The sequence below is a fragment of the Canis lupus genome, chromosome 25 (assembly GCF_048164855.1).
Source record: "Canis lupus baileyi chromosome 25, mCanLup2.hap1, whole genome shotgun sequence".
In the NCBI taxonomy this organism is placed as follows: domain Eukaryota; kingdom Metazoa; phylum Chordata; class Mammalia; order Carnivora; family Canidae; genus Canis; species Canis lupus.
The window spans coordinates 4,322,484-4,345,716 of record NC_132862.1 but is presented as its reverse complement, the minus strand read 5'-3'; the positions used below and the strand labels follow the sequence as shown (position 1 = coordinate 4,345,716).

The 23,233-nt window shown below is 37.5% G+C and overlaps 2 protein-coding genes across 19 annotated transcripts in view; one reads left to right on the top strand and one right to left on the bottom strand.

Moving 5' to 3' along the window:
- The window catches only part of FAM186A (family with sequence similarity 186 member A), a 96,955-nt gene extending 79,003 nt beyond the window's left edge, over positions 1 to 17,952 (bottom strand). For 3 of the 8 annotated variants that reach the window (XR_012017349.1, XR_012017350.1, XM_072797941.1), the window contains exon 1: positions 13,626 to 13,980. Coding sequence is in view for 4 of the 8 variants with exons in the window: in XM_072797941.1 (XP_072654042.1) it covers positions 13,626 to 13,796 (171 nt within the window). In the remaining 4 variants the exon portion in view is untranslated. Of the gene's footprint in view, positions 1 to 13,625; positions 14,196 to 17,352 lie in introns of those variants that run through there. The other 5 variants (XM_072797946.1, XM_072797945.1, XM_072797944.1 and 2 more) reach the window with 4 other exon arrangements.
- Positions 1 to 23,233, top strand: part of LARP4 (La ribonucleoprotein 4) — a 220,007-nt gene that overhangs the window by 131,586 nt on the left and 65,188 nt on the right. For 4 of the 11 annotated variants that reach the window (XM_072797960.1, XM_072797959.1, XM_072797961.1 and 1 more), the window contains one exon: positions 15,976 to 16,315. In XM_072797960.1, coding sequence (XP_072654061.1) covers positions 16,304 to 16,315 — 12 coding nt within the window. In that variant the 5' untranslated portion in view covers positions 15,976 to 16,303. Of the gene's footprint in view, positions 1 to 14,016; positions 14,318 to 15,975; positions 16,316 to 17,451; positions 17,901 to 23,233 lie in introns of those variants that run through there. The other 7 variants (XM_072797962.1, XM_072797955.1, XM_072797957.1 and 4 more) reach the window with 6 other exon arrangements.

Below are 23,233 nucleotides of genomic sequence, written 5' to 3'. Positions count from 1 at the left end.
GCCACTGGGGCTGCCCTAACTGTATGCTGTTTATAAGAGACTCATTTTAAAACCAAAGATCCAAAGTGGTTGAAAATAAAAGAATGGAAAAAGATATTCTAAAATATATAACCAAGAGAGATCTGAGTGGCTATAGTAAGCATGTCAGACGAAATAGACTTTAAATAAAAAGAGATCACAAGAGGGGCATCTGGATGGCTCAGTTAGTTAAGTGTCAGACTTTTGACTTCGGCTAAGGTCATGATCTCAGGGTCATAAGATCGAGCTCCATGTTGGAAATGGAGCCTGCTAAAGATTCTCTCTCCCTCTGCCCCTCCCTCCTCTAAAAACATATTACAAGAGATAATAATAAAAGGTTCAATACAAGAAGAAGAAACAGTTAAAAACATTTATGCATCTAAATAACAGACTAACAAAATTTAAGAAGTGAAAACTGACAGAATTGAAGGGAAAAGCAGTTCTACAATAGTGGGGGACTTCGGTGCTTCACTTTCAATAACAGAACAAGTAGACAGAAGATAAGTTAGGAAATAAAGGACTAAAACAACTCGGTAAACCATCTAGATATAACAGATGTATGCAGAACACTTCATTAAATCACAGAATAAACAATTTTCTCAAGTGTATGTGGGATATTCTCCAGGAGAGACAATTAGCCCACAAAACAAATCTCAACATATTAAAAAATGTGTCATACAAAGCACTTTTTTCCAACCACAATGAGATTAAAATTAGAATCCAATCAGGGGAAAAAAAAACTAGAAAATTCACATGCGTGGAAACTGACACAGTCTTAAACAGTAAGTGGGTCAAAGATGAAGTCACAAGTGACATTAGAAAATATGTATGGGGCAGCACCGGTGGCACAGCGGTTTAGTGCCGCCTGCAGCCCAGGGTGTGATCCTGGAGACCCAGAATTGAGTCCCACGTCAGGCTCCTTGCATGGAGCCTGCTTCTCCCTCTGCCGGTGTCTCTGTCTTGCTCTCTCTCTGTGTCTCTCATGAATAAATAAATAAAATCTTAAAAAAGAAAAAAGAAAATATATATGGATGAAAATGCAAACACAACATACCAAAACTTGTGGGATGCAGCAAAAGCAGTGCTAAAAGGGAAATTTGTGGTAAAAAATTTCTAGGAAGTTTACAGGAAAAAAAGATCTCAAGTCAATAACCTAACTTTACACATTAAGAAACTAGAAAAAAATAATAAAATAAACCCAAAGCTAGCAGATGGAAGGAATTAATAATCATTAGAGCAGACATAATGAGAGGAGAGAAAAACAATGAAACAAAAGTTGCTTCTTCTAAAAAAAATCAACAACTTTGACAAACCTTTAGATTGACTAAAACACAAACACCAGAGAAGACTTAAGTTACTAAAATTAGAAACCAACATGAGCACATTACTACTGATTCTACAGAAATAAACAGGATTATTAGAGGGTGATATGAACAGTTGCATGTCACCCAATTGGACAGCGTAGATGAAATGGAAAGAGTCCTAGAAACACAAAACATATGAAGACTAAATTACAAAGAAATATACAATCAGAAAAGACTTATAACTATAAAGGAAAACAAATCAGTAACAAAAATACCTCCCAACAAAGAAAAACCCTATGCCAGGTGGCTTCAGTGGTGGCTTCCACCAAACTGGAGAGTTGGTATGTCCCTGAGGTAGGCCAGTGAAATTGTATGTTGCTGGCCCTTCCACCTAAAAGCAAACTGCTTCTGGTGGTCTTTATTGACAGGTATGAAGAAAACCCATTTGTCAAATCAGTGGCTGCATACCGGATACCAGAGGATCTATTCATTTACTCAAGCAATGAAACCAATGTGACACACACACAGCTGCAAGTGGAGTCACTCCCTGGTTAATTAATCACAATAATCCACTTTTAGTCTCCAAGATCCGTGTGTCTTCTGCACAGGCCAAATAGGCAAGTTGAACGAAGATGTGCTGGGAATCTACACTCTTGCATCTTTCCTTGATGATGGGACTCATTTCTGCAATCCCTCTAAAGATGCAGTATTATTTCTGGTTTACTATTTTCTTAAGTAAAGGAAGTTCTCGTGGCTTCCACTTGGCATTTCCCACCATCACAACCTTTGCTCCACAGGTCAGGGAAAACAATGTGTGGATTCCGTCAGCTGCTGAGTATGTCTGTTCCACTTGTGCATTTCAGATCTGGTGAGACAACCATAGGATGGGTTCAGCATAAATTTTTGGCAATGAACTATGGTCCTTCCTCAAAGGGACCCAGTCTTGCCTTCTGGGTCTGCAAACTGTCTCAAGTCTGGGAACTGATTGAAAGGCCATGACTCTGTTTTTATTATTTAGGTTAGACTTTTGTTCACTTGGCCTAGAAATCTCTTACTTATATAAATAAAATTAGAATTTGGTAGGCAGACACCTGGGTGGCTCAGTCTATTAAGCATCTGCCTTTGGCTCAGGTCATGATCCCAGTGTCCTGGGACTGAATCCCACATTGGGCCCCCTGCTCAGTGGGGAGTCTGCTTTTCCCTCTCCTTCTTCCCCTCCCTCCTGCTCATGCTCTCTCTCTCTCTCTCACGTAAATAAATAAATAAATCTTTAAAAAAGAATTTAGGGACGCCTGGGTGGTTGAGCGTCTGCCTTTGGCTTGGGGCATGATCCTGGTATCTGGGGATCGAGTCCCGCGTCGGGCTCCCTGTGGGGAGCCTGCTTCTCCCTCTGCCTGTGTCTCTGCCTCTCTCTCTGTGTCTCTCACGAATAAATAAATAAAATCTTAAAAAAAAAAACGAATTTAATAAGCTTCCTATCTATTTCCCTTGTAGGAACACCATAATCAACTAGCTAATGCTATAGTTCTTTATAAGTCAGGCCATTTTGATGGATGCTTTGGCTCTGCTGTCCATCACATTAAATACACACACACCTGGCCTTAGTTGGTTCAGTGCCATGACTTGGCCCTTGCCACCTCAGGATTCAATTACTCCCATTGCATTTAGGTTTCCCAATTCAGTGACTGTGTTTCCCACTGTGAAGTCTGGCCTGAAGGGCAATCACAGAGCTCTCCAAGGATACTCAGGCCTCTCTCATAAATTCATTTCTTACAGTCACGGTGAAAGGTATATCTTTTAGACTTTCCCAGGGTTAGTGAGTACGTAGTAAGTGACAAATCCACTCTAACATTCCCGTTTCCCTGAGCCTTTGAATTCTTTTCTCTACCTTAAACTAGGGCATTTCTTTTCACTGTGGGCAACCTAGGTCCATGTTTCAACCAACCAACCAAACTGTTAGAACCTTGTCTAATTCCCCCACCTGCAATGTTAAATACAAAATCTCTGCTTAATGAATCATATCAATTAATTCAGCCTCACTCAACTTTATGTTCCTTCCACCATTATTATCCCACACTCTTAATAATATCCATTCCCTGGATTTCTGTCTGTAAAAGTTAGAAAACTCAAGTCATTCTTTTGGAATGTAGTCCATATCCTCATGGATCACATTTTGGACCTCACCTTTAGTGCCTGCTGGATTTGAATGTAGTTATAAGTCTAGAAACAAGTGTTTAGGAGTGATTCCTGGAGAAACTCAACACTATCTTGCATGGCAGCTGCCTCAACAGAGGTCATTATAGTTTTCTCAGACAATGCGGGGTTAATCCCTTCAGACAGGAATGGATTATCTACTCCAACTATGGATAAAGTGGCCACTCCCATCAGAATGAAGAGGCTACTCTGAAGTGGGTGGTGAAGAGGTGGCTCCCCTCATGAAGCATACTCATCAGAATTTAGAGGCTTTATGTCTCAGGCTTTACCAGGGCCTTCCCATACATCCTCATTCCAATTTTGTCAGAGTCCTGTTCCTTCCCACTCAGTGCCCTCACTTTAACAGTAGACATTCTGCAAGGCTTGAAATTCAATTTACATTGTAATTCGTCCAGAGAATGAGATTCTTGGCTTAATTATCAGCAATCTCAGTATTGCAGCTATTGGAGATCAGGATCTCCTTCAAAACACACTCACAAGCTTTCAGGTCATTCATGTGGTGCTTGAGCTAGAAATTCAAATCCTTGAACTCATCCTTTTCTTTCCCTACTTTATCCTGACATTAGGAGCAACCAATCAGTCTTATTATGTTTGTTAGTTTGCCAAATGTGTTTGAAAGTATCACATACAAAGTCACCTAGATTCTTGCTTCTTACAAGCAGTTGATTAGGAGTGTCCAATAGTGATATTTTACATATATATGTATATTAAACAGGTAGATTAATATATACATATATAGACACAAGTAGATTAATATATATCTTTATATTTGTGTACATATATCTTTTTTTTTAAAGATTTTATTTATTCGTGAGAGACACAGAGAGGCAGAGACACAGGCAGAGGGAGAAGCAGGCTCCACGCAGAGAGCCTGATGTGGAATTTGATCCCAGGGGGATCCCTGGGTGGCGCAGCGGTTTAGCGCCTGCCTTTGGCCCAGGGCGCGATCCTGGAAACCTGGGATCGAATCCCACATCGGGCTCCTGGTGCATGGAGCCTGCTTCTCCCTCTGCCTATGTCTCTGCCTCTCTCTGTGTGTGACTATCAAAAATAAAAAAATAAAAAGGAATTTGATCCCAGGACTCCAGAATCATGCCCTGGGCCGAAGGCAAGCACTTAACCGCTGAGCCACCCAGGGATTCCCCACATATATCTTTAAATATATACATATATATCTTTAAATATAAATTTAAATTTATAAATATAAATTTATATATGTATACAAATATATGTGTATATATTTTAGAGAGAGATAAAGAATTGATACACATGATTATAGAGGCTAAGAAGTCTCACAATTTTCAGTTGCCAAGTTGGAGATCCAGGCGAGCCTTTGATGTAGGTCTAGTCCAAAAGCCAGCAGGCTCAAGACTCAAAAAGTGCTGACGTTTCAGTTCAAATCTGAAGGCAGGAAAAGACTGATGTCCTAGCTCAAGGAAGGCAGGGAGGTAGAGGTTCCTTTTTGTTCTATTCAGGTTTTAAATTGATTGGATGATACCCATCCACATTAGAGAAAACATTCTGCTTTACTCAGTCTGATTCAAGTGTTAATGTCATCCAGAGAAATCTTTATAGACTTACTCAGAATTTTGACTAAATGTCTGGGCACAGTGTAGCCCAGTCAAGTTGACGCATAAAATTACTTAGTACAACTATCAACACAGTAAAAAGCCAGTACACAGAATGGAGGAAAATATTTGCAAATCATGTATCTGATAAGTTTAATATCTAGAATATATAGACTTCCTAGAACTCAAGAACAACAAACCAAGTTCCAAGATGGGCAAAGGATTTGAATAGACATTTCTCCAAAGAGTATATATATGCAGTCAATAAGCACATGAAAAAGATGCTCTACATCACTAATCATTACAGAAATGCAAATCAAAGCCACAAAGAGATACATCACACCCATTAAGATGTCTATTATTAGAAAGGAAAGAAAATATCAAGTATTGGTGAGGATGTGGAGAAATTGGAACCCTTGTGCACTGTTGATGGGAATGTAATATACTGCACCACTACAAAAAAAGTATGGCAGTTTCTCAAAAAACTAAAAATAGAATTACCAAATGAGCCAGAAATTCTTCTCCTAAATATACAAAAAATTTAAAGCAGGGACTTGAACAGATATATTTCCTATGTTTATAGCAGCATTACTCACAATAGCAGAGGTGAAAGTAGCCAAGATGTCCACTGATGAATGAATGGGTAAATAAGATATGATATATACATATAATGTAATATTATTTAGCCTTCAAAACAAAGGAAATTCTGATATATACTACAACATAAATGAACTTTGAAGACATGTTAAGTGAAATACGACAGGCACAAAAAAACAAAGTTTATGATTCCACTTAAAGTATCTAGAGTATGCAAATTCAAAGAGACAGAAATTAAGATGGTGGTTTCCAAGGTGTGTGGGAAATGAGTGGTTATTTTTAATGAGTCAGAGTTTCTGTTTGGGATGAAAATTTCTGAAAATATAGTGTTGATGGTTACAAGGCATTATAAACATACTTAATGCTACTGAATTGTACAATTCAAAATAGTTAAAATAATAAATTTTATGTTATGTATATTTTACCACAATAAAAATTGAAAATAGATAATTGCCTGTTTAAAACAATAATTGAAATGTAAAAAATATTTATAACATATGTAGAAGTATGATATGAATATCACAAAGGCCAGGATAGAGAAAAAGGTAGAATATTGCCATAAGGTTCCTACACTATTCAAAAGTGGTAGGATAGGGGATCCCTGGGTGGCTCAGCGGTTTGGCGCCTGCCTTAGGCCCAGGACATGATCCTGGAGACCCGGGATTGAGTCCCATGTCAGGCTCCCGGCATGAAGCCTGCTTCTCCCTCTGCCTGTGTCTCTGCCTCTCTCTCTTTCTCTATGTCTATCATAAATAAATAAAATCTTTAAAAAAAAAAAAAGTGGTAGGATACCACTTGGGTGATAAATATGTTACAACCCAAAAGCATTCACTAAAAAGGTGAAACAGTGTTATAGCCAATAAAATAGAATCATAATATATTAAATCTAAAAAAAGAAAAAAGAAAAAAGAAAAAATTGGACAAACAAAACAAATAGCAAGGTGGTAAATTTAAAGTTAACCATATCAATAATTACATTAAGTCTAAATGGTCTAACCATCCTATAAAAGGCAGAGATTCAGCTTGGATTAAAAAAGAAACCCAATTAAATGCTTTCCTATAAGAAATCCACTTTAAATATAACTACCTCAATATGTTTAAAGTAAAAGAATGGAGAAAGTACAAAGATGGTAACACTCATAAAAAGAAAGCTAGAGTGGCTCTATTAATAAACAAAAGTAGATTACAGGGAAAAGTATATTACTAGAGATAAATAAGATCATCTCATAATAGTAACATGGCCAATTCATCGAGAGGACATAGCAATTGTATATGTTGTGGCATCTAAAACACAGCCACAAAGTACATGGAAAAACTCTGAGAGGGGCACCTGGGTGGCTCAGTCAGTTAAGCATCTGCCTTTGGCTCAGGTTATGATCCAGAAACCTAGGGTTGAGCCCTGAATTGGGCTCCCTCTCCCTCTACCAGGCCCCCTGCTTATGCTCTATTGCTCTCTCTCTGTCAAATAAATAAATAAAATATTTAAAAATTTTATTTATTTATTTATTTATTTATTTATTTATTTATTTATTTATTTATGAGAGACACAGAGAGGCAGAGACACAGGCAGAAGGAGAAGCAGGCTCCCTGTGGGGAGCCTAATGCGGGACTCAATCCCAGGACCCTGGGATCGTGACCTCAACCGAAGGCAGATCACTGAGCCACTCAGGTGCCCCTAAATAAATAACATTTTAAAAAAGGAAAACCTTTGAGAAAACTATCAGAAGAACTAGAAAAATTCAAAATTATAGTTAAATATTGCTATACCCCTCTTCTGATAATTGATAAAGTTGAGAAAAATGATGGAAGACTTGCACAATATTATCAACCAACTTGACATAATAATTTTTTATCGAGTACATCACTCAACAACAGAATACAAATTATATTCAACACATATATGACATTTATCAACACAGACCATATTCTGAGCCTTAAAACAAATTTCAAGAAATTTACAAGGATTCAGATCATATGGAATAAATTCTCTGATGCCAATGAAATTATATTTGAGATACATAAAAGAAAAAAATCCAAATATTTGGAAAATAAATACTCCTCTAAATAACCTATAGATCAAAGAAAAAAATCAAAAGGGAAACTAGAAAGTATATAAAACTGAATAAAAATGAAAACACAGAATTTTCATTTGCAAAGGGAGATATATATTGAAAAAAAACCACTTCTTACAAGAGAAAAGTTCTCAAATCAATGATCTCAGTTTCCACCTTAGAAACTGAGAAAAAGAGCAAAGTATATCCAAAGTAAATAGTGTAAATGAAATAATAAAGATCAGTGTGGAAATCAGTAAAATAGAAAACAGAATTAAGGGAAATATGTGAAATCAAAATTTGGTTCTTTGGGGCACCTGGCTGGCTCAGTTGGTAGAGCATTTGACTTTTTTTTATTTTATTTTATTTATTTATTCATGACAGACACAGAGAAAGAGGCAGAGAGAGAAACAGGCTCCCTGCAGGGAATCCAATGCAGGACTCCATCCCCGGACTCTGGGATCACAACCTGAGCTGTAGGCAGACGCTCAACCACTGAGCAATCCAGGCATCCCGAGCATGTGACTCTTGATTTTGGGGTTGTGAGGTTGAGCCCCATCTTGGGTGTAGAGATTACTTAAAAATAAAATCTTTTGGGATACCTGGGTGCCTCAGTCAGTTGAGCAGCTGACTCTTCATTTTGGCTCAGGTCATGATCTCAGGGTCCTGGGATCAAATCCTGCATCAGGCTTCATGCTCAGCTGGGAGTCTGCTTGAGGATTCTTTCTCCTCTCCATCTGCCCCTCCCCCTATTCACTTTCTCTCTAAAATAAGTAAATAAATATTTTTAAAAACTTTTTTAAAAAGTTGGTTCTTTGAAAATAGCAAGAAAATTACTAAACCTCTAGCCAGATTGTAAGGGGAGAGAGAAAGAAGACAAATTGCTAATATCAGAAATGAAAAGTGATGATTATTATAGATTCTACAGATAATAAAGGGATAATAAGATATTAGCATGAATAATTTTGGGCCAATAAAATTATCTAAGATAAAATGGACAAATTACTTACAAGACACAAACTGTGAAAGCTCAGTCAAGAAGATAGATAATATGAGGGGTGGCTGGGTGGCTCAATAGGTGAAGTGTTGGACTTCAGCTCAGGTCCCAATCTTGGAGTCCCAGGATCAAGTCCCGCAACAGGCTCCCCACTCAGTGAGGAGTCTGCTTGTCCCTCCCTCTCTGCCCCCATCCCCTGCTTGTGCTCTGTCTCTCTCTCAAAAAAATAAATAATAAATAAAATCTTTCTTAAAAAAGATGCTGGATAACCTGAATAGCTATAGAGTTTTTTAAATTGAACTTGTAGTTTAAAACTTTCCCATGAATTAAGCCACAAGTCTAGATGGTTCCACTGGCTATTTCTCCCTACCCAACCCAAATACTTAGTGGTTTCTGCCAAACATAAAAGGAAATGACAATTGTCAAAAGTCTTTTTTTTTTAATTTTTTTTAAATTTATTTTATGATAGTCACACAGAGAGACAGAGAGAGAAGAGAGGCAGAGACACAGGCAGAGGGAGAAGCAGGCTCCATGCATCGGGAGCCCGACGTGGGATTCGATCCCAGGTCTCCAGGATCGCGCCCTGGGCCAAAGGCAGGCGCCAAACCGCTGCGCCACCCAGGGATCCCCAATTGTCTAAAGTCTTACAGAAAATTGAAAAGAATATTCTACCTGAGTTTATAAAGCTAGCATTAGTCTGATGCCAAAACCAAGTATTAAAAGAAAACTACAGACCAATATTTTTTTAAACACAGACACAAAAATTAACAAAATTTTAGCAAATTGAATACAGGATAATAAAAAGAATGCTACATTATGAGTAAATGGAATTTACCCAAAAAATGCAAGGTTGTTTTATCAGTCATAAATCAATGTAATTCACTATTTCAACAGATTTGAAAAGACAAAAAAAAAAAAAAATCCCACATGATTATTCCAATAGAGGTAGTAAAACTTTTTGATAAAACCAGGTATCTATTCCTGATTAAAAATATCAGCAAGCTGCGTAAAGATGAGAATTTCCCCAACTTGATAAAGAACATCATTAAAAAATATACTGCTACTATCATACTGAATGGGGGAAGACTGAATGTTTTTCCCTAGCACCAAGAAGAAAGCAAGGATGTCTCACCACTACTATTCAACTTTATACTGAAGTTCCTTGCCTGCCTACTCAGTAAGTTAAAAAAGAGGTTTGTTTATTTTCCTCCCTCCCCAAAAAAACAAAGTTGAAAAGCACTCAGAGGGAATCAGACTGCTTCTATTAGCATATAACAGGGTTGTCTCTGTAGAAAATCTGAAGGTAAGTGTGAAGAAAATCTATTATACAAGAGGAACATACAAAAATCTGTTGTATTTCTATATATTTGTGTGAAAAATTGAGAATGGAAATTAAAAAGCAATACTATTCACAATAGTAAAAAAATATGGAATACTTATGGGCAAATCTAACAGAAGATATTCAAGATCTAGCACTTCTAAGAAGTGCTTATTAGACCTACCTAAATAAAAACAGAGATATGCTATGTTCATAGGTCAGAAGACTCAATATTGTTAATTCTGAATTCTCCCCAAATTGATCTATACCAGCAGGCTTTTTCCCCCAGTAGAATTTGACAGGCTTATTCTAAATTTTACATGGAAATGCAAAGGGAGAAAGCAGTGTGAATACAGTTTTTAGGTTATGAGTGTTTGAGTGTGTCACTCCAGAGAAAGAAGCCCAAGTAGATGAAATGGGGATAAAAGGAAGATGTGAGAGAAGTTGGGCATAATTGAAAAAGAACAAAGTTGGAGAACTAAAAATACATGATGTCAAGGATTATTATAAAACCTCAGTAATCAAGACATTGTAGTGTTAGCATAAACGTAGATAAATAGATCAAGAGGACAGACTAGAGAGTCCATAAACTCATACATATATGGTCAATTGATTTTTCAGTAAAGGTGCAATGCAATGCAATGAGAAGGGATAGTGTTTTCAATGAATGGATCTAGAATAATTGTTTAAGAAAAAAAACAATATCTCAATCAATATCTGACATCATATACAAAGATTTAGACAAAATGAACCATAGATCTAAATGTAAAATGTATAATTATAAAACTCCTAGAATACATAAGAGAAAATGTTTGTGATGTTGGGGTAGTCAAAATTTGCTTGGAAAGAAAGAAACGCTGATAAATTGGACTAAGGAGTTTTGTTCTTTTTGTTTGTTTTTGACAAGTTTTGTTCTTTGAAAGACACAATTAGTAGAAGAAAAAGACAAGCCACAGAACAGGAAAAAAACATTTGCAAATTGGTTCTCTGATAAAAGTTGTAATCAGAATACATAAAAATACCTAAAACTCAGTAATAAGCCCATAGACCAATAAACATTTAAAATATGGTCAAAATATTTGAACTACCAAAGAAGACCTACCAAGTGCAAATAAACTTATGGAAAGTTGTTCAAAATCATTAGTCATTATGAAAGTGAATATTAAAACCACAATGGGATACTATTATATACCTTTGGAATGGTTAAAATTAAAAAGATTGACATCAAGTGTTGATAAATATGTAGAGCAACTGAAAATCTCATATACTGCTTGTGGTAATATAAAATAGTATAACCACTTTTTAAAAAGTTTTAATTTAAATTCCAGTTAGTTAACATGCAGTGTAATATTATTTTCAGGTGTACAATATTGTCATTCCACACTTCCACAAAGTACCTGGTGCTCCTTACAAGTACACACCTTAACCCTATCCTCTATTTAACCCATCCTCCCACCCACCTCCCCTCTGGTAACCATCAGTTTGTTCTCTATAGTTAAGCATCTGTCACTTACTTTGCCTCTTTCCCTCCCCCCCCACAACCATGTTCATTTGTTTTGTTTCTTAAATTCCACATATGAGTAAAACAATATGGTATTTATCTTTCTCTGACTTATTTCACTTAGCATACTACTCTCTAGCTCCATGTACATGGTTGCAAATTCAAATTTTCACTCTTTTTTATGCCTGAGTAATATTCCATTATATATGTATATCACATTTTCTTTATTCATTTACCACCTGATGGACATTTGGGCTTTTTCCATAATGTGTCTATTGTGGATAATGCTGCTTTGAGTAGAGGGGCACATGTATCCCTTCAAATCAGTATTTTTGTATCCTTTGGGTAAATACCTAGTAGTGCCATTGCTGGGTCATAGGATAGTTCAATTTTTAACTTTTAGAGTAGTCTGCATAGTGTTTTCCAGAGTGGCTGTAACAGTTTGCATTCCCACCAACAGTGCAAGAGGGTTCCCCTTTATCCACATCCTTGCCAACGTCTATTGTTTCCTGAGTTGTTAATTCTAGCTGTTCTGACAGGTGTGAGGTGAATCTCATGTCGTTTTGATCTGTATTTCCCTGATGGTGGTACTGGCACAAAACTAGACACATAGTTTAGTGGAACAGAATAGAAAACCCAGAAATGAACCCACAACTAGACTGTCAATTTATCTTCGGAAAGCAGAAAAGAGGGGAATCCCTGGGTGGCTCAGCGGTTTAGCACCCGCCTTTGGCCCAGGGCGTGATCCTGGAGTCCCGGGACTGAGTCCCACGTCGAGCTCTCTGCATGGAGCCTGCTTTTTCCTCTGCTTGTGTCTCTGCCTCAGACAAAAAAAAAAAAAAACCCACATGATTATTCCAATAGAGGAATAATCCTCTATTTTTTTTTTAAAAGTAGATGCTATATGATTCCACTTACATAAAAAATTCTTTTAAAATGCAAAATAATCTTATAGTGACAGAAGGCATATTAGCAGCTGCCTAGAAATTGGGGTGGGGAGTTTAGGAAGGGTGTGTGGGAGGAATTGAACTAAGCGTGAGGAAACTTTTTGGGGTGATGGGTAAGTTCATTATGTTGATGAATGTGATAAAGTTTTTTTTTTTAAGTATTTATTTATTCATGAGAGACACAGAGAGAGAGGCAGAGACATAGACAGAGGAAGAGGTAGGCTCCCCACGGGGAGCCTGATGTGGGGCCCGATTCTAGGATGCCAGGATCACACCCTGAGCCAAAGGCAAAGGCTCAACCACTGAGCCACCCAGGCACCCCAATTGTGATGAAGTTTTCATAGGTGTTTATGTATATCAAAACTTGTATACTTAAAAATATATACAGCTTACTATGTGTCAATTATACCTCAATAAAGATGTTAAAAGCAAACACCAGGTCATTGTTGTTAGTTGTGAGGAGTTGGACCAGGAGTAAGTTTACGAAGAGAATGGGAAAGTACAAATATTTAGCACTCCTTAAACGAAAAAACTTACCTGAATTAATTTCTTTTAACCTGACTGATTTTGTTGTATTCTGTTTGAGAAAATAGATACCTTAATTGTTTGGGATTTATTGGATTGTTATATTAGTCAAGGTTTTTGTTTATTGGGTTTCTGTTGGCCAATAAATCTCCCTTCCATGAGGTGATCAAGGGAATTAAAGGGAGCTGGAATTCAAATCTAATTATGTTTCTTCTCGTTAACAACTATTTGACAAAAGTTTAGTTAAGAACAAATGAAAAAAAAAAAAAGAAAAAAGAACAAATGAAAACTATTGACTGAAATTAGATATCACTAATACTATAGATTTTAACTTTTCTTTCCATCCCAATCACTCAATAGCACATGTGATTTATTTCTTAAAAGGCTTGATTAATTCTGATAGGAAAGTAAAAGAGACTAACATAAAATTGGAGCTTGTTCCCACAGTCGGGTGAAATTGTCATTTGAAATCAAAATTATCTCAAACACAAAGATCATGAAAATAAAATGAGTTCCAAAAAATGTAACTCTTCATTGAAAGTTAAAAAACAGCTATAATCTGTAAACTTCTCATTTATGACCTACCTCTCTGGCTCGATGAAGCTGTGCTTGCTCAATCCTAGAGATGATATCCTGTACTGCAAATGGGATCTCCAGCTCAGGGACTTCTGATTTATAAAACGCTTTTCTGTACATGATGGTGGAATCCGCAACTTCTTTTTCTGATTCAGATTCGCTGTCTATCTGACTTTGCATTTTGATAAATATTTTGAAAAGTTGAATGATTTTATTTCTTTTTTCACAGAATATAGGCAAATGCTAATAAAGGTGTCCACAAGGAAGCTAGAAGAGGTCTTTCCTGCTCCCAGAGGTTGTGGTTTATCCTGTTAATAACCATGGTATTCCAGTCCTGGTGATGTCATAATAGATTCATTGTGACATCAGTGACCTAAACATTTCAAGAGTGCTTACTATAATGCAGTGAACTAGGCATTCTATATGCTGTGATGGTAGAAGGGTGAAGGGGGGAGGGTGGGTAGGAAAGAATAGACAACAGGAACGCTAAAAGAAATAGAAGATAGAGCCCTGCTTAAATAAGCTTAAAATCTAGGTGTTAGAATTCAAGGCCAGTATATCAAATGTAACTCCTGATTCTTCTCTCTTCCTGAGGTTTTAAGAATTTTTAAGCGTGTAATGGATTAGTTGTGTTACAATGTCCTCAGCTGCCCCTCAACTTGTTCTAGATATGCAATAATTTGGAAGCTATTTTTTTAAAGGTGATATTAAAGAATTTATTTATTTATTTATTTATTTATTTATTTATTTATTTATTTTTATGAGAGACACAAAGAGAGAGAGAGAGAGAGATTGAGGCAGAGACACAGGCAGAGGGAGAACCAGGGTCCATGCAGGGAGCCCAACATGGGACTCGATCCTGGGCCTCCAGGATCAGGCCCTGGGCTGAAGGCGGCGTTAAACCGCTGAGCCACCTGGGCTGCCCTGGAAGCTATTATTTGGATGAAGATCACACTCTGCACAGCCTAGTTAACTCATTTTTCCAAGGAACCTGACTGAAGAAAGTTTTGAAATTCCATAGTTGGCTGGAGAAATTGAAGGGAACACTGGACGCTGCTTTGTAACTGACAGAGGAATAGTCTGGGCAGCTCCTTTGATTGCAGAGGACGTGAAAGGATTTAGGACACTGGAACAATGAAAGGACAGGATGGTTTTGTTGGCTATGTAGCTTTTAAAAAATTTTTTTAACTAAAAAAATATGAAACAGTACAGAAAGTAATATATATAACAAATAGCCATGTGCCTATCACATAGAATGAACAAATATTAAGATTTTGTCATATTTGCTTCAGAAATTTTTAAATAAAATAAAGTATTAGAGATAAAGCTGGAGTCCCTTTTGGTGTTCTCCCTAGACTCCTTCCTTCCCCTCTGTCCCTTTTCAGAGACAATGGCAGTCATGAATGTATGGATATATTTATGTCTAGTCTCTGTTTATATAGTTTTACTGTAGGTGTATGTATTCATAAACTAAATATTTTGTAGGTTTTAGATTTTATAAATTATGGATGTATAACTTAATTTCTCTACAAGAACTTCCTATGTTGAGTTCTTACTGTAAACTTAGTCTTATGTTGAGTCCTTGCTGTAAACTTGTAAAGTTAAACAATTTATGTATTTCAGTCCTTCAGAGAATGGGAGATAGGGGAAAATAAAGTAGTTGTCTTTTAAGAAATCACTCAATATAGAAACAGCAAATTAAATATTCTCCCTTCTAATATCCCATTGTCTAAGTTACCTCCCCGCTTTGTTCCCAAAACACTGTAAACTTTCTATTACAGTACTTATCTCATTGAAATGTAACTATTATCTGTCTCTGTCCATTAGTTGGTGAACTTCTCAAAAACAGAGGCTTATGTTTTAGGGGTTTTGTTTGTTTTAGACATTTGACATATTCTTCCTCAGTTCCTCCACAGAAACTTTCTAAAATTTGGATATTATTATTTCAGACTCAATTCCTACAGAAACTTTCCTAAGCCACAGAACACTTTCTGTTATTGTTAGATTGCCTCCACCCAACCCAGTCATAAAAATTACTCCCTCCTTTCCTATAAATCACAATTAAGTCCATTCAAGGAAGTTAAAAATGTTTTCTGAAAGGACTGCAATTAAGGATTATTTTGATAAAAGTTTGATTAAAATATCCATCATTATCCAGCATTTCTTGAACTTATCAATTAATCTGTTTAAATACTTTGTTGATAGTAGATTGTGAGATCCTTAAATAACTTTCCTTTCTCTTGATTTTTTTTTTACATTGCTTACCCCAGTAGGCATTTGCAAAGCAGCCTACACGCTTGTCAACTAAACTAATTTAGCATTATTGTGCTCTCTCCCTCTCTCATATTTTTTATTGCAGCATGGAATTTGTCAGCAACTGGAAATGAAGGCTTTTTAAAGCAAAATTTTAAAGCTCCCTCCTTCCTTTTCAACTTGGCAAGCATTTGATGAGAGATAGTATGTGGCCACCATTATCCTAGACTGTGAAGAATATATGATAGGGTACCTGTGAAGAAACTAAAACACGAAAAAAAGAAAAAGAAAAGAATTTAAAATAGAATATTCAATGGCTAATAAGGGACATGAAGAAGAAATTTGTGGGGAGCAGTGTCTTTGGGAAAACCTTATGGAGAGAGAAGGCTGATTGACAAATGAAAGCATTCCAGATAGTGAAGACACCTTGAGCCATGGCTTTAGAGGTGAGTGTTGAGTTTGTCCTTCAGGGGAAAGGTGACGAGATTGGTTCAACTGAGATGAAGTAATGTTGAGTTTACCGTGGACTAGATTGGGGGGAATGATGGCACTCGAAACATCAGGAATTTGACGGAGCAATTACTTTGGTATTCAAGTGAAAAAGTGAGTAGATTCATTCGAGCTAAAGGGAGATTACACGGGATCAGAACGGTAAGGTCTTGAAAGCAAGTAACAGCAACTGGTGAAAATGAAACCTTTAATTCGGAAAGATCTTTGAAATAATGGAATGGGGGGAAAAAAATCAGTGCAAAAGGTCAAAACCATTATTTCAAAGGATAAGTGTCTGCCATAGGATGTAGAAGTGGGACTGCGGAGGAGGGGTGACGCTTACTAGGTACTGCCCAAGAAAATAAGGAATTTGGATCACGGTAACAGAAAAGTATAAAGACCATTTTTAAAGATTTTTGTTTTTATTGTACTTCTTTTGAAGTGACAGCGACAGAACATCAACCAGGAGGGTGTCCACACTAAGTACTGAGTAGCAGAGGTGGGTACCTGGTTTAAGTTAACAGGGGGCAAAGTTCTCTAAAGGCGGTGCCTGAAGGAAATTCGCTCTCCTAAAGGGCTCCTTGAATTGCAAAATTGGGATAAAAATCTATTGCATAAGGTTTCTTACCGATGAATCCACATAAAATATTTAGACGAACGCCAGGCACACAGTAAGCACTGAATAGACAGCAGCCGATATTAATATATTTACTGTTACCGCTGCTTGTTTCTTTTCCTTCTCTACTTTTTTCCTGAGAGCCACCACCTTTTCCGAAGGACTGGAGGTCCGTCCCGTCTAGATCTTTACAAGATCTAGATTTTGCACGATGGAAAGCTGCGTAATTACTACGGCAGCGGCAGCCATCCGTTGGGCGAGACCTGAAACGCGTCCGTAGGATTTTTACACTCCCCCCCCCCGCCCTGGCACAGAATGGTGCTTTCCTCTGATCGCTTCCCCCCCCTCCCCCCCCCCCCCGCGGACTGACGATAGTACCTCCCGGGCTGCCGCTGGAAAAGGTAGCGCAAAAGTTGAGCGCGCCGAGGGGTTTCTCTTGTCCCGGAAGCGATTGTTCTGCAGAACCGGAAACAGTTGCTGTTTCAAGGGAGGTGGGACTGGGCGGGTCAGGCCGCAGCGGCTGACGGCGGGGGAGGAGCCGGGTCCACTGCCGGGTGGAGGGGCCAGGCGAGTGTCCTTATCCTAGCGATTGGGGCTCGGGCCTGTAAGCCCGTTGGAGTCGCGGCGGCGAGAACGATTGGGCCGAGCGGAGGAAGACATGTTGCTCTTCGTGGAGGTGAGTGGACTTGGTAACGTCGTCCTGCCGTGAGGAGAGCCGGAGTGTGGAGGCGCCGGCCGGTCCTACCGCCATGTGACTTTCCAGGCCGTACACGCCGCGGAACCGGCAGATAGGCTGACACAGCACCTGGGCCGTGCAGGCCTGCGGCTCCACGCCGCGCTCCCACGGCTCCTCAGGAGGCTGTGGGAAGTGAGGGCCGTGACGGGGGAGGATTGGAGGTGGCGAATCCAGGCTTGTCTAGTGTGAGGTGAGAATCAGAGGAAGGGGAAAGTGTCCCATATGGACCTCCTAGAGGAGGCAGCGGGGTGGGGGGTGGGGGGAGGGCAGGGGCGGAGTCTACGGAGAAAAGGGTAATCAGGTGGGCGCGTTGGGCTGGGGGGGGCTGGGGGGGGAGCGAGGTCTCGCGGGGCCCTCTGGGAGGGAAGCAGCAACATGTGGGGCGGCGGAGGGAGGAAGGTGAAATTCGGTCTGCGAGTGTTGAGGAGAAAGTTGGAAGCGTCTCTTTAGCAACCCCCACCAAATTTTGTTTGGTCCCGGTCCCTAAGTCTCTGGAACGTTCTGTGGGTGGAAAGCGAATTACTGCGAACGGAGGAGACGCCACTAGGCTTTGGGAGCCTTGAAAGGCACCGCTTTGACCTTTCGTAAAAGTTATTCGGGGCCGTGGCTGCGTGATGAGGGTTCGGTTTTATGAACGGATAAAAAGCCCTCATACGAGGAAAATTCCAAGAATGAGAGAAACCAAGTCCGAGGAAGGCCGAGTTTTTTTGTTTTTGGTTTTTTGTTGTTTTTGTTGTTTTTTTTTAATCTTTCCAACAATAGAAATACTTTTTTTTTTTTTTAACTGGAACGTCTGCTGCTGGCCTATTTTAGTTTTAAAGGTAGTGGCTACTTGCTCTACACAAATACGAGGTTTAATTTCTCTCATTTCTGTCTTTTCTCTTGTGTGCGGTGAGCATCAGCTGACTGCCTGGCTAATGCTTTTGAGTAGATTCCAGATCATATTGTTCTTGCATTGTGAAAACGTCAAACCAGCAAAGCTGCAACTTCGCAACTTGGCACTTGTTAACTATGCCCATAAAAAGAATCTTTTCAATGAGGGAAGGAATTTACAGGTTGTATAATGGATCAGGAAGCTGGAGACAAGTCTGTGGCAGGTTCCCCCCGCCCACCTCCCCCCCCCCCCCCCAGGGTGGCATGGATCTTACTCCGTAATATTCCGGCATAAAGTAAATAACATGCTATAATTTTTTTTTTTTAATCTAACCGACAATGTGTAGCTAGTAAATTTGAGATCTTTAAATTGCGTTTTAAAGAGACACAACTACCTTAGTATATGTCCGATCTTGATAATAAACATTCACTGGAACACTCCCAAGTAAATCATGAGAAGATTTGAGATTGCTGAACCCATTCTGTTTACCGTTTTTTTATTCTCATTGTAGGGTTTTTTTGTGTATTTTTCTTTTTTTTTTTTTTTTTTTGGCAGGATAAGAAATCAGATAAGATTTTAAACCGTGCAAATTTGTATTAGAAACGTTATGCCATGCAAATGCTTCAGGTTTTAAGTGTGTATGTGTTTTGCTGGGCAAGAGAATGTGAAGTTTTATTTATATTAACTGAATTCCAAAATAAACTTTTGAGTTCCAAATTGATTCCTTTGGCTTTGTGAAAATGTGAACTTTAATAATCGCTCCATTTATTGAGTGTTTAAGCTAGATCCTCTCTTGTTTCTAAAACAACATTGCAATGTTTTACAGATGAGAAAACTGAAGTGGAGAGGTTAAGTAACTTAGAAGTGAAGTCTTGGAATTGGGATTTAGATACGTGTCATTCTGGTGCCAAATCATGGTTCTTATTAAACTGTTAAATTAATATTTCCATTAATTGTGAATTGGTATGTGGTTTTTAACTTTTCTCCTATAGTGAGTTATTGAAAGTTAACAAGGACACTAAACATTTGGGGCTGAATATATGGTATTAAAATCAGTAAAAAAAAAATAACACTGGTCATATGGCATTTTGTTAGCTAATGTTTGATCCTTACAACTATAGGAATAACTTTTAGAATTTAGGTTCTAAATGAGTGAACCAAAGCTCAGTCTGATGTCTGAGGTCATTCGGGTGCAAATAATGTGGGGACTAAAGTCTGAAGTCTGGTGTCTAGAACACAAGTCTCTGGCTCCAGGACTTATTTTTGCACTTTCTCCTAAGCCAAGGATTCTTAATCTGGGTCTCTGGTTAGAATTGAGGAAGTCTGTGAACTTGGTTGAGGGAAAAAAATTGCCTGTTTATTTTGACTAGCTTCTAATTCTAGAATTGATGAGAATTGAAAATTCTTGAAATTTTAATGGATGCAACAAGAGAAATATTTTCATATATTACAGTATTTGCAGGTATCTTGAAGTACTGTTAATGTTAATTTCTCCTTGTTATATGTTTAAAAGTCTTATTATTTAATGCGTTAGTAAAGCACATTTATTACTAAGGTAGGAGTTTAAAAAAATTTGGTAACGATAATATAATTGGTTTATTTTGTGATCCTGTGCATTTCAAGACTTAAAAAATAATTTTGAGAAGAGATATACAGATTAATTGGGCTACCGAAGAGGTCCACTGCAGAAGACAGGTTAGGAACCACTTTACTGTAAACCAAGTTGCTTGTGGATCATTTTTGGTAGGGCTTCTCTAACCTGGAATCTAAGTTTTTCGCACTTGTGTTCAAGATCTTTTACTTGCGTGCATTTCTCTGTAAAGACTCCAGCTTAACTAGTTTATAACTGGAATCTGTGGGATAAATAGTAGTAATGATGATAACACTATAATAATAGTGATATACACATATATTGTACCTACTGTGTATCAGGCCTGTTACGTGTTTTTGCATATATACGTGTATACACGTGTACTCAAGCCTACCTGTGAGGTAGGGAGAATAATTATTTTAGAGATAAACTATGGCACAGAGAAATTTGCCCAAGATTATACAGCTAGTGAATATTAAATCTGGAATTACAACTCTGCTACCTAACTATACTGCAGTAGAAATCTACAGGCTGACTGGGATTCCTCTTTTGAGTAATACTTATATGTAACTTTTTTTAACTTAGTCTTGCAGACAAAGGGCTGTATTGACTTCAGTAGTTGATTGGTTTTTTTCCTTACTCTGTTTTGAAGGAGTCTGGCTCCCTGAGAAGAGGCAAAAATGTTTGAATAATTCACAAAATTGTCAGACATGTACCAATATAAATTCTGTTAAAACGCATTCTGTTAAAAAAAAAAAAAAGCATTCTGTTAAGTTCAAAACAGCATCATGGTCCCTTCTATCAAATTATGTAAATGACAGCTTGCACTTTTTTTCTAAATGATTTTTATGACTGCTGACATTTTTGTTCTTCAGATCATTTTCCTCTACTAATATTTCTAGCAGTTATATCTGCTTTAGTTGTTTGGCCATGTTTTAATTGCGTTTCTGTCTCAATTTGAGTTTTTCCCTGAGAATGAATACCAATAACCACTTACTTAAGTAGCAGTGACTTTTATGCACTTTAAGATACTTTAATAACTATTAGATAACTTTTTAAATATTCTTATTTAAAATACAGATAACATAGAATTTCATGATTTTTAATTTCATAATTTTATTTTCATACATTTTTAAGTGTATAGTTCAGGGTTATTAAGTACTTTTACATTGGTTTTGTTTTTGTTTTTTTAATTTTTATTTATTTATGATAGTCACACAGAGAGAGAGCGAGAGGCAGAGACACAGGCAGAGGGAGAAGCAGGCTCCATGCACCGGGAGCCCGACGTGGGATTCGATCCTGGGTCTCCAGGATCGTGCCCTGGGCCAAAGGCAGGCGCTAAACCGCTGCGCCACCCAGGGATCCCTACTTTTACATTGTTAAGCAACTTTGCCACTCTCCACATTCAGAACTCTTCATCTTGCAAAACTGAAACTGTATGCATTAAATAATAACTGCCCATTCCCTTCTTCCCCCAGCTCTTCCACAATTTTTAAAATGATTTATCTAACTTCTAAAGCTTAATGCTTTTTTAGGTTATAACATTTTTAAATTTTAGATTAACCTTAGAATCTGAAATAAGTGGGATAATTTACCTAATTTTTCATTTATTTTGTATTAGAGTAATCATAATGTGCCTTTCAATCCAAGCAGGACTATTTTTCCCATTTATTTAAATAATTTACTTATGAAAAGTTATTAAAAGTCACTGAAAAAGATTTTTTAAAAAAATGGCTTAGAAGAAGGAAGTACCTGAACAAATCGTGAAATGACTGCCAAGAAAAATTATAAATAAGTGAATAGTGATTTTTGAACAATTTGATTTTGGAATATTTGTTGGAGGTAGATGCAGATTTAAAAATGAACAAAAACATTTTCACGTAGAAATATTTTCAGATACAATGGACTGAAAATGCAGTCAGAATTATTTTTGAAATGTGAAAAGTAGAATAAAATGCTCAGAAATGAACATAAAGATGTAAAAGTACCTTATGTGCTTCAAATTACAGTGAACTGGTTTACAGTTTTTGAAGAACCAGAAGCTAGGAATATTGATATTCACATATTTTGTATCAATTTGGGTTTGTAGTTCCGTATTGCTTCCAAATTACTTCCAGCGAATGGAAATTATCTTTGATAGTAGATGTGAAGATTTCAAATCTGTAATTTTGATTTTCTACCTAGAAGCTTAAGAAAAGATTTTGACCTTGTAGTTGAAATGGGGTCTGAGGCTCTATTGCAGAGGAGCTGAGAGTAGAGGAAGTTGAGAAACTAATCCAACTAATTGTGAAGTCATTAAGATTTTTAACCTCTTTGAAGATCCTTAAATGAAAATGGAAAATGACTCTTTAGCTCTAATGGTGTTTATTGCATCTTATTTTATTGTCCTTGTATTTTGCTTAAATTTTTATTTTCCTTAAAGTTTAGTTCTTGAGGAAGGTTTCTAGTCTTGAAAATATTATAAACTTTTTCATTATGCAGTGATTTTTGTGTAAGGATTTTGGAATCCTGGGTTCAAATGTTAGTTTATGACCTTAGACAAGTGACAACTTTTTGGAACCTCAAGTTCTTATCTGTTATTTGGAAATAATGATTTCTTCTGACAAAGTTAGTGTTCATGATATTTATGATTTTTATGGTGTTTATGTATTAAGCCTTGTAACACAGTCTAGAGAAGAGCTTAACTAACAATTATCGTTTGATCATCAAAGCAACTCGGTTGTGATGTAAATTGTCCAGTATATAAATAGTCACTTCCAAAATGACTGAAATATGTGTTTGATATGTTGAACATTTTTGGAAAAAGTATTAAAACTACATGATAGTGGCACTGGTAACTGTGAAAAACACTGTGAGGTAGCACTGATTTAAGAGCTACATACCTTTTTAAAAGAGAGAGGGAGGGATCCCTGGGTGGCTCAGCAGTTTAGTGCCTGCCGTGATCCTTGGATGAGTTCCGCATCGGGCTCCCTGCATGGAGCCTGCTTCTCTCTCTGCCTGTGTCTTTACCACCACCACCACCCCCATGAATAAATAAATCTTTAAAAAATAAAAGTGA